Genomic DNA, 15438 nt, shown 5'->3' on the forward strand with positions numbered 1-15438 from the left:
GACAGGTCCAGGCACTCAGGTGATGCAGATGAGAATAGGTAGATGTTTTATAGCCTGCAATTAAGTTTTTAGAGTCCATACACGTGATTTCTTTCAATAAAGATGAGCAGACAAATATACACAGCTTTTTAAACCATAGAATACCTTTTAGCACCACAGCTGACAACATTTATATTCTGTGACAATTTCCATTATAATTTATCCATAAATGTTGCAGTTAACGCTGTGGGATTTTTTTCTTTTAAGTCCTGAGAAAATTGATACCACGAAAGATTTTCTAAAAATTTACTCATCAACACATTTTTCAAAGTGGTCGTTTGACTTCTGCAATGCCACAGAGTGAAAACTTGGGACTTTTTCCCTTATGAGAACCTGGGACTTATTTGATTTGAAGAGTAAACACTCTTAGCTGAGGGCAAACACTTCTGACGAAACAGAAGAGAAAACATTTTCCCACAGTAAGCGACATTTCTTAAGCTTCTCATGGACGTGAGATGACGGGCTAGAAAGCCTGTTCCAATAGCTATTATTCCTCCTGAGATCAGTGGTACTGGAATTTTTTCCAGTACCTAAAGCAATAAACACAAATGCTCTTTTCTTTACCTGCCATGTGCATCCACAGTTCAACACATCTCACAAGAGATCCTTATAGATTGTAATAGCTGAAAAGCACACCCAAACTGGAACTTGATTCTATCATGATGCTAGACTTTTTGAACAGTTGTCAGGAAGGAGAGCGGGTACAAACACTCAGCGATCAGTGATCGCTGAGTGTTTGTAAATAATGGAGGACAGAGTATGTTGACTATATCCTCAATTATGAATGAATGGGAAGTGATCTACATCACCTCCTGTTCATTCATGATTGTGGTTATAGTAAACACACTATATCCTCATGTTATGAATTAATTAAAGCATGCTAACACATAGGACACATGAGAGAAATGCCTAGGTTACCACAGCCGACATCTCATTCTAAAGATGCTAGTTGCCTGGCTGTCAGTCTAATCCGAAATACAAGTACTAATGAAAACCTTTATATTTTACTCAGTACATGTTTCCTTTAAATAGCAACTGGACGCACCTTCTCTTTATTTGTATTGCAACTGTATTGTCTCTGTGCAAACTGTTAGAGCTATATAAATCCTCTATAGTAATATAACCATTTAGTGAAGTGGTAATGCTTTCCAGGAGGTAGATTATGGAAAAACATGGTTTATAGCTGTAATGCCCTGCTAGCGCAAAGTGACAAGGGTACAGTGTTGCCCCTCGCTGATAACGCAGCTGAGACTGTGAAGCAGAGCATACTAAAAAGGTATGCCTAGACATTGGACACACTGCAAGATAATGTGTGAGGTTGTACATAGAAGAGCATACAAAAGTCTGATGTAAAAAAAAAAAAAGATCCATTGGTCCCTTTAATAAATTAAAAGGTTTTCTAGTTTAGTTTAAGCAGTATGTTCTTATTGAGACTCAGGCTTTTTTTTTTTTTATCCCAAATGACCTTACTCCACAAGGCGACCAAATTTTTTTCAAAATCAACATCAAAGGATCTTATCAGGACAAAAACAAAAGTGTCTTAATCTTCTCAGAGACAGCCAATGGCTGCATGGGATAAGCTGCCTCTCTCAGATCTTGACCTAATACTTTAGGGAAAAGACAAAATGATAAAAAGCGAGAATAAATTAGCAAAAAAAAAAAAAGACAGCTGTTAGAGAAGCATTCGGGTGGTCAGACTGTGCCAGCATGTCCAACTGGCCATGCAGGTTTATGGCCAGCAGTAGACCAATCTTATATACACAAGATTCTTACAAGTTTAGCTTGTTGAGATTTGTAACATGCTCCTAGACCAGTGGTTCTCCACCTGTGTAACCTCAGGACCCACATTTGTCCTTGATCTTTACATTGCAACCCAAGTCTCACCGCACTGGAATGCACAGCATTGCGGTACCATGCTTTCCATTGAGGGCGATCAAACTGTGGACAGGAGGTCCTTTTGAGGTGCCATTGTAATGAATGGCAACCCAACGCACCTCCCACACCAGAACGCGTAGGTGCGATCGAGTGGTGCAAGATTTTAATTGCATGTGCCCTTTAGAGGGCATGCAAGGGAGCAATAAGCAATGCAGGTATGGATGGAGCTCCCTCGTGGTCATAACCCTAGCCCATCCCACCTGACACTTGGCGCCAGGCAGCATATTTTGAATGGCTGCTCGGAGCGAGAACTGACAGTGCTGCTCTAGGGGGAGGCTGCGGAACCTCTCACCTAGAACAGTGGAAAGCAAGTGACGATCCACTGAACATGGGGTTCTGACCCACATTTGGTTTGCGAACCACCAGTTGAGAACCATGGTCCTAGACCATGGATGTAAAGTTGGAATTTCAACTGCATTCCTATTCAATGCATCTGACAATCCAAACATTTTCCATATGATACAGGAGATGGCTATCCATCAGAAATCATCATCACACAAATCACATATTACACAAAGATACAATTGAGTGACATAAAAATAGCTCTTTTAAAAGGAAATCTCTACAGCTAAATATATAGAGACTGCACTGCAAAACTCTTTCTGAAAACAGAACTAGGTGCCTGGCTGTCATTGGTATCAATCAATCAGAATATTCATATAGCAGAACATCTAACTATACTTACTTACTGTACACATCAGTTTTAATATTGAAAGAGGGGGGGTGAGCCTGACAGCCATGCAACTACCATTTTTAGAAGGAAAAAGGGTCACTCACCAAAAGAAGCCAACACATTTCCCTCAGTTTCCCTAAAAGTTTAAGTTATTAAGCGAAGCATACAAAATTAAGCGAAGCATACAAAAGCATAATTACATCAGGCTCTAGTTGACCAAAAAGAATACCGAACTGGTGGAAACTTCTGATTAAAAAAAGAGGTAAGGATACTGCCAGCGTCTACATGGTTCATGGAAAGAAAGTGTCTAAAACATTAAAAGAGCCTGTGATGTGTTGCCGGCTTTGAGGTTATTTGAGGCCCAGGACATATAAGATGTCACAGAGCCTTCGGGCTTTAGGTTTCTCATGTTGCTTGATAACTATTTCTGTGCAAAACAGGCACAAGACAGAGAGGCTATTCCCTTCCTTCCTTAGTACATTTTTTTTATCTTGTTCTGTCCTTCATGGCCTGACCCTTTGTACTACATACAGCAAAGGAGCGTTCGCTGTTCCAAATACAAATAAAAGTGAATTGGTGCACAATGAAAACCTCAATGAAAAAAGAATGGAAAATATACACAGAATTTTGTTTAAAATACACTTTTTCTTCCATGCATATGTGGTAAAAAAAAAACCCCAAACATTCAGTACATCTCAAGATGTTGCATATACATGGCAGTACAGCCATTTTGAGACTTTCTAACTGGTGCTGGTGTGTGCTGGTACATGAGTGTCACACAATCTTGGGATTGTGGAAAGAGTTTTGGAAAGAAAGTCTATTTGTTCAGACAAATTTTGCCAAGATTGGGTTGATGCTCCGATTGTGTGCCAAGCATAAAGAGGAACACATTGGTAAACATTCCAGGACTTCACTAGAGTGTCTCCCATACTATGGAACTCTCTACCCCAACCTGTCCGTCTATCTCCCACACTGACTGCCTTTAGGCGATCCCTTAAGACTCATCTCTTCAGGGAAGCCTATCCCACCTCAACCTAACCACTGAACAATCACTTTCTCAAACAATCACCCCCGCACAGCTACCTCCTCATGTATCACTTGCCCCTCCCTTTTAGATAGTAAGCCCTCCCGGGCAGGGCCCTCCTTACCATCTTGTCTTAAATTGTATTGTGACTGTAATGTCTTCCTTATATTGTAAAGCGCTGTGCAAACTATTGGCGCTATATAAATCCTGTATAATAATAATTCATGTGATACATGCATGCATGTCTACCTTCCTGTCAGGAATCCAAGGCATCATTTAAAAAACAATTCAACTCTAGTTAGTGATGTGTGGGATAGGAGTGTGTCTATATCAGTGTGAAAGAAAGACTGGGTGGAGAATTAATAAGAAGCATTTTGTCGGCCATCACTAGGAATGTTTTCCATGGATTTTAGGTTAGAAAACATGGTAGAAGGTGTATGGATATCTAATTTATTGCCTTTACAAAATGCAGTGCAGTAATGCTTGTTTTTTTCATGAGCTTCTGGCAGGAACAAGCCCAAAATACGTAGCCCAGTTAAGCCTGCGGTTATGACAGATCTACAACGTGCCTATGCTATTCTAGATTTTCATTATGAACAAACCCCTGTAATGGAGATGCAGATGATACCATTTTACCAGTCATATATGGACAGCAAATTATCTGGTTGTCAGGTTTGCTAGATAACCAACTTACAGATTCAGTAACATTTTTAGTAATTATTTATGTGCACATCTTTACAGTATATTTGCCCAAATATATGCCACAGTTTGGCAGAATCATTTAAGGAAGCCATGAAGAATTTTGAAATAACTGCTAAGAGCAAAATGTCATCTTAAATGGCACACATACAATGAAATATTTGGATTGTGCACTATGTATTTTATTAATCCTTTATTAATTCACACTCGAATTGTACTGAATAACTGACAAAGGGGTTGATTTACTAACCTTATAAACACACCACAAACATGTATACACCTCTGTAGTGTGTTCCCTCCCAGCATGATCTATGGGTGGAATCTAAACACCTTTGTAGTGTGTACACACCCGGCAGGTGTGTTGTGCAAAGCCCTGCATGAATTACAAGGTGATGTTGTGTAAATTAGCTCTATGTTGTGTTGCTTGCGTTGATGAATGCAGGAATGTAAATGCATGAGCTAACCATTTTTTGTCTAAACTGTGAAGCAGCATTATATATGCATCATGTGCATGATTTTTCCATATATGGCATTAGTGGAAATATGCTTTCAGAGACTTTTTGGTTGATAAATACGTTTTGCTGTGTGAAAATCACACGCACCTGGTGCGTGCGTGTGTTTAGGTTAGTAAATCACCCCCAAAGTGTCATCCTTTTGGATACATAAAAAAAGCTTTGCAAACTTATTAGAATAGGCTTTCTAGTTTGTAAAAGTAAAATTTTCCTCCAGATCCCTTGGCCAACGTTGCCTAAAAATGTGTTACCTGCATGGTTAAAAGTATGAGATGTTGAGAGCTATAGCTCCAGAACTGCATCCATTGAAAGTGCAGCAAAGCATTGTAACTCACATCAAAAAAAATGTGATATTCATGCATGCTGTGTGTCATTTAGAAGTGCTGGGTATTGAAAGTCCACAGGGGTGGAGGCCCACAGCCCACCCACCACTTTTACACATGGCCACAAATGAAGGCAGGTAAAGGTGAAAGGGTTTGCTTCCTATGGTTACAATGTCCAGAGAGGTTAACCATGCAGTCATGACAAGAATTTTACTGATTGCTTTGTTCAGAAAGAACATGCCAACTGTTTCCCAGAGGAGATCCTGCTATTTGCTACACAAGTGCTCTGTGTACGTATTTCTCAGATTTCCGCTGTCTCACACACACACCTGAGAGAATGCTTGGGCAGGCTGCGGTTACATACATAAACATTCAATTCCTCTTTGGCAAGTCTGGACATTGCTTGTCTTTTTTGTCTAGGCAGAAAGATCATGAAGGCCCTCTCAGCCCCCCTTTCTCTTTCACCCACCCACCACCGCCTGCTGAACATCAAAGGGAGCCTGATAACTCTGCAGAGGCAGGTGTCCCCCCCCTCCAGAGTGATTGGAGAAGAGAAGCACATGAGACATGACTGCTAATTACAACTGTATCTGATATAACTAAAAACAATTAAAACATTCACAGCCTTGCACATCGCTCATTGATTACCAATTTGTAAGTAATCAAATAGCCAAATCAAACTCAGTAGCATGAAACTAGTAACCCCTAACTAAAGCTGGCCATACACCAGCAGAATTTCATTAGAAAAAATAGTTTGATCTACCAATAGTTAATGGGGTCAAATCAACGGCCATTTCTTACTCTAGTGGTGTGGGGAAAGAAAAAAAATCAAAAAAAGGAGTAGGATGGAAAATTTCCCTCAAACAAAATTCTAACAGTGAATGAGTTTTGTACGTGAAACTCCATTCACTCCAACATTAAATGTGAAAATCAAACAATGTCAGGTCTCCGATGGCATTATCGAATGTTCCGACAAGATTTCTATGCATCAACGTTTGTACGAAAATCTACCACGGCCAACCTAAGCGTTGTAAGTTTTGATACTAGATTTTTCCATAGCTTAAGTGAAATGGCCAAGTTTTTAGATGGGTGAGAAAAAGGTTTACCACTTCATTAAACCACACTCTATAGAATTCATAAAGAGTGCTATAGATTCTCATTAGAAATTTGTCTCGAGGTAGGGCAACAAATGGTGAACGCCAGATTCATGTATGCGTCAGTGCAGTGTATGTGAATATTTGGCAAATCTGGGAAGTCTGATTCGCCTCCACTTTCCTCATCACTGATCTGGCAGCATTTCTTTATGAATTTGTTGCAATACTAACGACAGATCGTAAATATTACTAGAATTTGTTACATGCATCATGCAAATGTCAATCTATAAAAACGGCAGACAGGTTTCATGAATTTGATGCAAGGCTTCCGACTAAATCCACACCGCCAGAAACGAGTTGCAAAATGCCTCACTGAATCTCGCCAACTGTAATTATCGGCCCTCTTGTTGTCCAAAACATCCAGTAGGTTTTCTCGGAGGACTGCTCGTGTTTGGTCTAAGCAGAATAAAAGTGAAGGAGTGGTTCAGCCACCACCAATCACTCTTACCCCCAAGAACCTAGGTGAGCAGTGTTAGCGCATGCCTCATAGACCTGAGATCATGACTTAAAACGTACACCATCAGGCCTGGTTCACACCTGGGCGTTTTACAGCTCGTTCCTACGCGCTGTAAAACGCTCAACATGTGAAAACCAATAATTGCCTATGGGCATGGTTCCCACCTGGGCTATCCCAAAAAAGTACAGGAGCTTCTTTGGGGCGTATTTTCTGCGCGTATCCATTAGGATACAACCGGATAGCCCTCGTAAACGTGCATTTGTCGCACGTTTATTTTACCGCAAATCGCGGTAGAAACACACGGCAAACACGCATATTCCGTACGCCCAGGTGTGAACCCAGCCTAAGAGATCATAACCCTGCTAATAATCATTTGCCCCATGGAGGGTGTACCTTCAGAAAAAGGTGGCTTTTCGAGCCAAAAACTGGCCTGTGTAGGATGTTAAAGGATGCCCAATATCACCTCCATATCATATCAAACAAACAATATAGAAGACGAGGTCAAGATACATTCTGAGCTAGTCTATGCTTCATGATCCTGTCAAGAGAGAAAACCAGCTCACACCCATGGCCCACAGAGAACCGCCAACTAATGACCATTGCTTCAGATGGCAACATGTGGGGGCCTGCAGCCCGTGACTACTAATCCGATCTAGCCATTCATGGACCCCATGACTGAACAAACATTCTGGCTGTGCATGTATATGTACATCATATCTGCTCTATCCTGCAGGTTCTTATGTGCATATTTAACCTATATTTTGATTGAGACAGTAATGAGTTCTGGACATCCCAAAAACTAGTCGGGGAAACCCCACTGCCCCCTCATTTTGTTGCAATTTGCTACTCCTAGACATGATAAAAACCGGCCTATTGATTAAAATTATTTTTTCTGTTATAAAATTACTTTCCTTTATATGTTATCTTAACATCTACATCAACATACTTGCCCCTTATTAGAATGTACAGTGTCTAGGTAATGGCAATGAGCATATCTACCAGCTGTCCCAGAGTCATTACATAAATATGAACATTTCCTGGCATTCACGGTGAAAAGTAGCTTCTATACCGTGTTTCCCCGAAAATAAGACACTGTCTTATATTTTTTTTGCCCCCAAAAACTACACTAGGTCTTATTTTCAGGGGATGTCTTATTTTTTTTTTTAATGTGCAACAAAATGTACAACAATCTAAAGTTATTCATGTACAACAATCCAAAGTTATCTGGTATCACTCCGCCTGTCACAGTAACTGGGGCTATAGAGGAATATCGGCTAATGTGGCTCTGCTCCCTCCGCCGCAGCCTTGGTTTCAACAGCGCCGGCTTCCTTTGCCACCAGGGACAGTGGTACCAGCGGTGCAGCAGTGGGGACATCAGACAGTGGACAGCGTGGTAAAGTGCCTTCAGGGGGACAGCAGTTGGTGAAGTACTGGAGTGCTCCCTGTCACTGCGCTGTCTGGAGGGAGTCCCCTGTCATCCCCTTAATACAGTATGTCCCTGCAGGCTGATACCATCTCTCCTGCAAGTTCCCCCTCACATGCTACCACCAAACTAGGTCTTATTTTCGGGGTAGGTCTTATATTACAGGAATCTTGAAAAATAGTGCTAGGTCTTACTTTCGGGGTAGGCCTTATTTTTGGGGAAACAGGGTATATGTCACTCTACCTATAATGTCATTTTTTCAAATTTATCATGTGTACTACATGAGGTATGTCTGTGCCATCCCCTTGAAACCAAATAAATTCACGCTGCAGTGAAAAATGACTTTTGCAATATGAAGGTTACATTTGTAAAACTCAGAGAATTTTTCTTTGGCTACCAAGGAGCAAAGTTTACAAATAAATAAATGTCAAATAAAAATTTGTGAAGGCTGCTCTTTAATTTACTATGATGCCCACCATGCTACATAAATATAAACTCACTGCTAAATGAAGTTTCACCTCATACTGCCAAAATAACAAAAGTAAACAAAACAGTTGTCTGCCAAGCCAGCGATATTCAGCAGAGTGTCGGAACTGGCAAATAATTTGTCGTTTATTGGAACATTTTCAAAGGTGAATCTTGTAATGTTTCTACTGGAACCTGATGGCACCTGTGCTATTTCTGGCTGGCTCCACACCCAGAGGAAAGTGACAGCACTGCCCGCGCTGACCCATAATGGCAGCCACTCTTTCATGTTAGGATGTAGGGACTGGCTGCCCAGGAAACACACAGCGGATATAGCTCATCTTTATGGCAATAACTGGCGGACTAACACAGACACTGCCCTGCTGGCTCTTGCTTTAGGAAAAGCATAACTCGCTTCACAAGACACCGCTGTACTGCATTGTTATTTTTGTGTCCGACAGTAGTGTCTCTACATATGAACAACATTACATTGCAACTTTATAGACACATCAGGGTAGATGTAATACAATGGAAACTACTACCAAAAAGTGTTCTCAGAGATGTTTTTATTGCGGTCTGTGCTCTGCAGGTTTGTCACTACTTCCTGCGTTGTGACACAACAGGAAGCGAGGGATACTGCAGTAGGTGAAAGCCTAAAGCTAGCCATACGTGAATTCCCCCCTCCACATTAAACCACGTTGATGGAGGAATCTCCACTTCCTGCTACTTGTATTTAGCAGCCGCGGCACCCATGGCTGCCTGAATACTGTGGCGCCACCAATAATTTTACCACCTAGCTCACTCTATTTATAAAATTGACATTTGTTGAGTCAGGTGGTGCTTGTGGAACCAGCCATGGCCATCTAGTTTCCTGTGCAGGTTACACTCCAAAGACATGGAAGGTTAATTGGCTCCTGTCTAAATTGACCCCCTATTGGTGTAAAATAGGGACCTTAGGATTGTAAGCTCCTTGAGGGCAAGGACTGATGTGAATGTACACTATGTAAAGTGCAGCGTCAACTGGTTTAAATTCTTCCCTAACAATGTAATTGAAATGCTTATGTGTGCCTGTTGAGTAGATTCCCCTTAATTCCTATCCCAGTGACTTAACAGGAAATAAATCGCCCCAACAGACCAGACGAGGTTTACCCTTCTAACTCTATTCAATATCAAAAAAGTTCAAAACTTCAACTCAACATAGAGGCAGGTAGAAGTATACAACATATGAAACATCAGGTCATATTTCCTATACATGTCAAACTTGCAGTTCATGAAGCCCCCATTCTATTACAGACATATTTGGGGGGTCCCACTGAAGGAAACTCTGTTCCACCAAACTACACATATGGAACGTTAAAAGGAACTGGCTCCTAGTAGTGTCAAAGCCAGTTTATACATCTACTGCAAGAAAACTAAGACACTGTGGCTCACGCAGGAAACGAAACATTAAAAGTATCGATACATTTCCTACTTCAAATCCAGTGACTGTGTACCTTTACAATATGGCCCAAAGTGCATATGGTTAAACAAGCCTGGCCAAATCTTGTTTAAAAAGGAATAAGCGGTTCATGTTTATGTTAATAAAGTAGAGCAAACCTATTCCTAAAAAAAAAAAACGAACCCCTCCCCCACGGACTAGGCTTCCCCTCCAATGTCTAAAATGTGTCTAGCTACTAGTACCTGTCATGTGGCAGAAAGAACTGCGTCTTATGCAACGTCCTGTTTCTGAGCATTTGAGACAACAAACTAGCATTTACACAAAACTCAATTCCATGCAGCAGTGAACCCTTACCCTTTAAAACACCATTTAGCTACAGGAACCTGCTTTGTAAATTGTAATTTTTAATGTACATATACCACTATGACTCAGTAAGGTGTACCTAAACCCTTGTATTGTACCTTGACATATACGGATTTCTGTGTTGGTGTTTTTTTTTCTGTGCTGGCTTGCTTTGCTACATGAAATTCATTTTTTAATTGTGCTCTGTCCACGTCCCGTAACAGGATGACAACCCTGACTTCTTGAAGTGTGCACACAGCATTACCGTGCTTCCACCGTGCTCTACGTATGTTGGCACATCTAGTCTACAATGGAGGCTACCCTTACATATGGTCATTCCGTTAACACAAAGTATTTTGCACTTTAGCAGATGTTGGTTTAAGCCCCTTTCAATGAGCTACAAATATGTTAGCATCATATATAATATGTTGAAATTGTGCAAAGAGTTAAAGCTTCTAACCCAAATTTATGTGTTTGGACACAAAGACAACATACAAAGTGTTACAGCACTGAACAAGAAACCAGTCCAATATCTCGTTTTGGCAAAAGTTCCTTTAAAAGCCAACAGGAAAAGACCTGAAAATCAGATCAAATTGATTAAAGGAGTGCAGAGGCCAAAAATAAATATGCTCTTTGCTGCCAAAAAAAAAGCCAACACCAAAGTAATTACACACATAGAAAACAGAGTAAGTGTAAGCACAAAATGTGATGTGTGCAGATACTTAAAATTAACACATACACATAAGACCCTTGGAACGAAAGTGCACCAATTATACAATGTTACCTATAAGCCAGTAAAATGCTTTGTAAACAGGACAATAAAAAGGGAAAATGCATGTATTTGATTTTTTGTTTGATGCCTCTAAACAGTTTTTATACTGGAGGAATACATAAGGACCTTACATCATTATTACTATACAAGAAATACTACCGATATAAACACTGCTTTCTCTCACCAAGTTATTTTCACGTAATTACAGTTGCTAGTAGTCTCATTATCTTTAAACCCTGAATATCATGATTTTTTTTTTTGATCGATTCTGTGACTGACCGCCTGGTACCCCGACTGGGACCTCCATCAGAAATCAGCTTCCTCCCTGCTGGAACCTGAATTCCAGTGTCCTCAACCCAAACCTGCCTAATTATTGGATAGAACCAATATATTAGGACAGAAAGCTAAACTCCTTAAACATCAGACAACACCAATGTTGAAGTAGAAACCAAGAACTGCTTTATTGAAGAAAGCACACAGAGTTTATACCTCACAGAATCAGATAGGAGTGCAGTGTGTTCCCTCCCCTAGACAGCCAGGTGCCGCATTGGAAGTCCTTAATTAGATAAGAGCTTGATCCCATCACTCTAAACAATGGTCCCTCCAGACAGCCTGCTGCCTTTAATGAACACAGGGTCACTTAAATGTAAAGTCAGGGGAAACTAGCAGTATTTTCACTCCACACATAAACCTAAGGTAATAGTTCCATGTAACCCCAAGAGGTCTGAGGGGGGTCTCCATAGTTCTAGGTCCATAGTCAGTAGGAAGGAGGCTAGCCCTCAGGCTCCTCCAGCAGCCCCAGTGATGCCCTGTGCACCAAACATTGTTAACGTTATTATACTTTCTAAGTAAGGCTCCAAAGATATGCTGGTAGGTTCATTAGCTCCTGTCTTAACCATCTCTAGTGTACGTGTGTGAGATAGGGACCTTAGATTGTAAGCTCCTTGAGAGCAGAAACTGATGCAAATATGCAGTATGTAAAGTGCTGCATAGATTGTTGGCGCAATATCAATAACTGTAATAGCAATAATAATAATGTTAGAATGCAATTATCTCAACAGTGACAGAAATATTAGAGGTTGGTCTATACTCATTAGTAATGAGCACCTCTGGGACCTGCCACAACCCTCACCTTAACTGATCTAAAAAGGAGTGGCAGTCAGTGTAAAAGACTATTCTCATTCTGTGGCAGTAGTCCATGAGCAAATGGGTAATGCAGGGACTTCCAAACATGCGGGAAACTATCTGTGTGGCAATACAGGCACCTGCCTGTCAGGTTAGAAGAATTTAGTCTCAAATAGGTTTGCACTTGAACATGAAGATCTCAAAAATAATGGCCCCTGATACAATCAACACTTTCATACTTGATGAAAAAGAAGACATAGAAGACTTCAGCATGCTTGAACCAAAAACAATACATCAAGCAGCTAAGGAAAATGGCAAAATGTTGCCTTTGAAAATGGCTATGACGAACCTAGATACAATTACAGTGCTTTGATATTTCTCTACATAAGGGCTGAACAAATCCCAGGAGCCAGGTAGCCAATGCTCCTTAAAAAATTACAGTTGGCGCCTAACTTTGAGGTTTTCTCTGGTTGTTAATAGAGTTGGCTCCTTAAAAAAAAAAAAAAAGGTCTTGCTGGCTCCTGAACTCTATAATCATTTGCCCACCCCTACTGTACCTAGACCATAGTCTGCTTGAAGAACATATAATCAGTAAAGGATTATATCCACCCTAAGCTTTTCTTGAAGACTAGGTGAGAAGACTAACTTTCATACTGTGGACTAATCATTTGAAGAGAGGCATCTCCTCGGAAAGTCCGAAAGGGAAACAGATTTGGGGGTCATTGTAGACCACAGGCTGAATAGCTTGCAGTGTCAGGCTGCGGTAAACAAAGCAAGTAGAGTCCTTTCCTGTATTAAGTGGGGAATGTTTTGCAGGGACAAGTCTATAATTGTGCCACTTTATAGATCACTGGTTCAGCCTCATCTAGAGTACGCGGTCCAGTTTTGGGCACCAGTGAACAGTGGGGATGTCCTTGAAGTGTAAAGAGTCCAGAGGTGGGTGACCAAACTCATAAAAGGGGATGGAGGACCTGAGTCATGAGTACAGGCTACTAAAATTAAACATGTTCTCCTTGGAAGTGAGGAGATTAAGGGGGACATGATTTTCATGTATAAAATGTTTACCGGGGATAGTAACATTAGCAGCAAACTTTTTACAATTAGCTCCATGACAAGGACAAGAGGCCACCACTTAAAATTGGTGGAGAAAAAATTTCAGCGTAAGGGGCGAACGGGTTTCTTCTCAGTTAGATCGGTCAAGGTCTGGAACTCGCTGCCACATGCTGTGATTTCGTCTGAGTGTGGAATCATTCAAGAGGCGACTGGACGATTTCCTCAGGAACCGTAATATACAGGGGTACAAGTACTCTTAAGATTGAGAACACACAGGGACCTATACATACTACACACCAATAGGACCATACACAAATAGGTTGGACTTGATGGACATATGTCTTTATTCAACCTCAAATACTATGTAACTATCTTACATAAAGATACAGGCCAATGCAAACCTGAAAGAGCAGTGATGCAATGCATTGATAAGATAACAGCAGCGATTTTGTCAATATCACGTGCCTGGCTGAAAACCATACATAGTGCAGGATTTCTATCCAAAAGGTTGCAATGAGGTCACATCAATAAGACAACATCTTACAACAATGGACAATGGCTCAGGTGCTAAAACCTACACAGGTTTGCATTATTTAAAATACCTGTATATATTAGGCCGCATAGAGCCATCCTAATATATATAGTAAAGGTGGTTCAGCTGCTGGGTGGCCACTTTAACGTATTACCATTATATGCTATCTGAATGTACCATTATATGCTATCTGAATGAACCAGCCAACGGTTGTCAAATCAAAAAACCCAGAACATCCAGCAAAGAAATAGTTTGGGCATAACACAAGTTCACTCAAGTATCTCTGTGGGCATTCTATGTGCATACATGTCAAAAGAACAATAATTTAACCCAGCAGCAAAATGGAGTTTGGTGTTTAGCAGTAATTTAAATTATCAGTCTTTTATAGCTGTGCTGCTCATCTTATCTTACCTAGGAATCAGTGGAGAATTGTTTAAAAATTGCATTTTGGGGGAAATGTCTTGACACTCAAAGCCTAAAGTTCAAGTGACAATTGTAAAAGGGTCTAGGAGCTTAAAAAAGAACTCCAGGAATATAATGTTCCCCTCCCCCGTGGAATATCCTATGCTCCTCTGTCTTTGGATATCTTTATTTTCAAGGAATAGTAAAGCTCTTGCTATACTTCTGGTTATTGGGTGTATAGAGCTGGGGCTCTCATACACAGAAGGAATAGTGTAGTTTGTATGCCCCCTCTCCCCTTGTGCATTCACAGAATGCTGTGTAATGTCATAATGCAGATTAAAATGTCAGCGGCATTGTTCTGAAAAGTCAAGCAAACTGCTTACCTTTCCCAAGACAGTTAGACAAGGCTTCGGATCCATTTCAGGTTGTTCCAGCTTCACCACCCCAACCCAGCCATACTCGTACAAATCTTCTTCATCGTTGTTGTTGCAAAGTCCCAGTGGATGCATCTGTAATAAATATTAAGACAACCAAAGATCAAAAACTGTATACAGCAATATAGCATTTAGCACATTACTATAACATTCTGAAGATTTATCAATCCGCAGCCACAGCAAAGCATGAAACAGCACACAGGAGCAGTGAGACAAGTTATGAGATGGATTTACTATAATTTCACAGCTTGATTCATCAATTCCACTCTGCTGTCCAACGCAATGTGACCATATAAAATATACCGTATCCCTGACCACTTCTTGGTTGTGCTTGTGATTTCATTGGACAAATGCTAAATCATGTGAACCTCCTGATTAAAAAGAAAACTATTAGATGCTATTAAATTATGAATATGTGAAACACTCCTTGAAAATGGTTAAAAGTGCAGCAAAGTACCTTTTTATTGGATTTTAATGCAGCAGTCAAGGAGGAGCAGGCCTCCATTCTGACACTTCTTTTGCAGGGTGAGGGCCTGGTTAGATAGGAGACATTCAGGTATCCGCTGCTGGATGACAAATAGGCACATATGAGGAGAATGGCAAATGATTTTTCTTTCCTGTGGAATCCATGCTCTT

General features: G+C 40.6%; 1 protein-coding gene across 1 annotated transcript in view; it reads right to left on the reverse strand.

The window, feature by feature from the left end:
- Positions 1–15438, reverse strand: part of ZNRF3 (zinc and ring finger 3) — a 153188-nt gene that overhangs the window by 41117 nt on the left and 96633 nt on the right. Inside the window, exon 2 of the mRNA XM_018558491.1 lies at positions 14752–14877. Coding sequence (XP_018413993.1) covers positions 14752–14877 — 126 coding nt within the window. The remainder of the gene's footprint in view (positions 1–14751; positions 14878–15438) is intronic.

This window comes from Nanorana parkeri, unplaced genomic scaffold, assembly GCF_000935625.1.
Source record: "Nanorana parkeri isolate BGI_ZX_2015 unplaced genomic scaffold, ASM93562v1 scaffold343, whole genome shotgun sequence".
Taxonomy (NCBI): Eukaryota; Metazoa; Chordata; class Amphibia; order Anura; family Dicroglossidae; genus Nanorana; species Nanorana parkeri.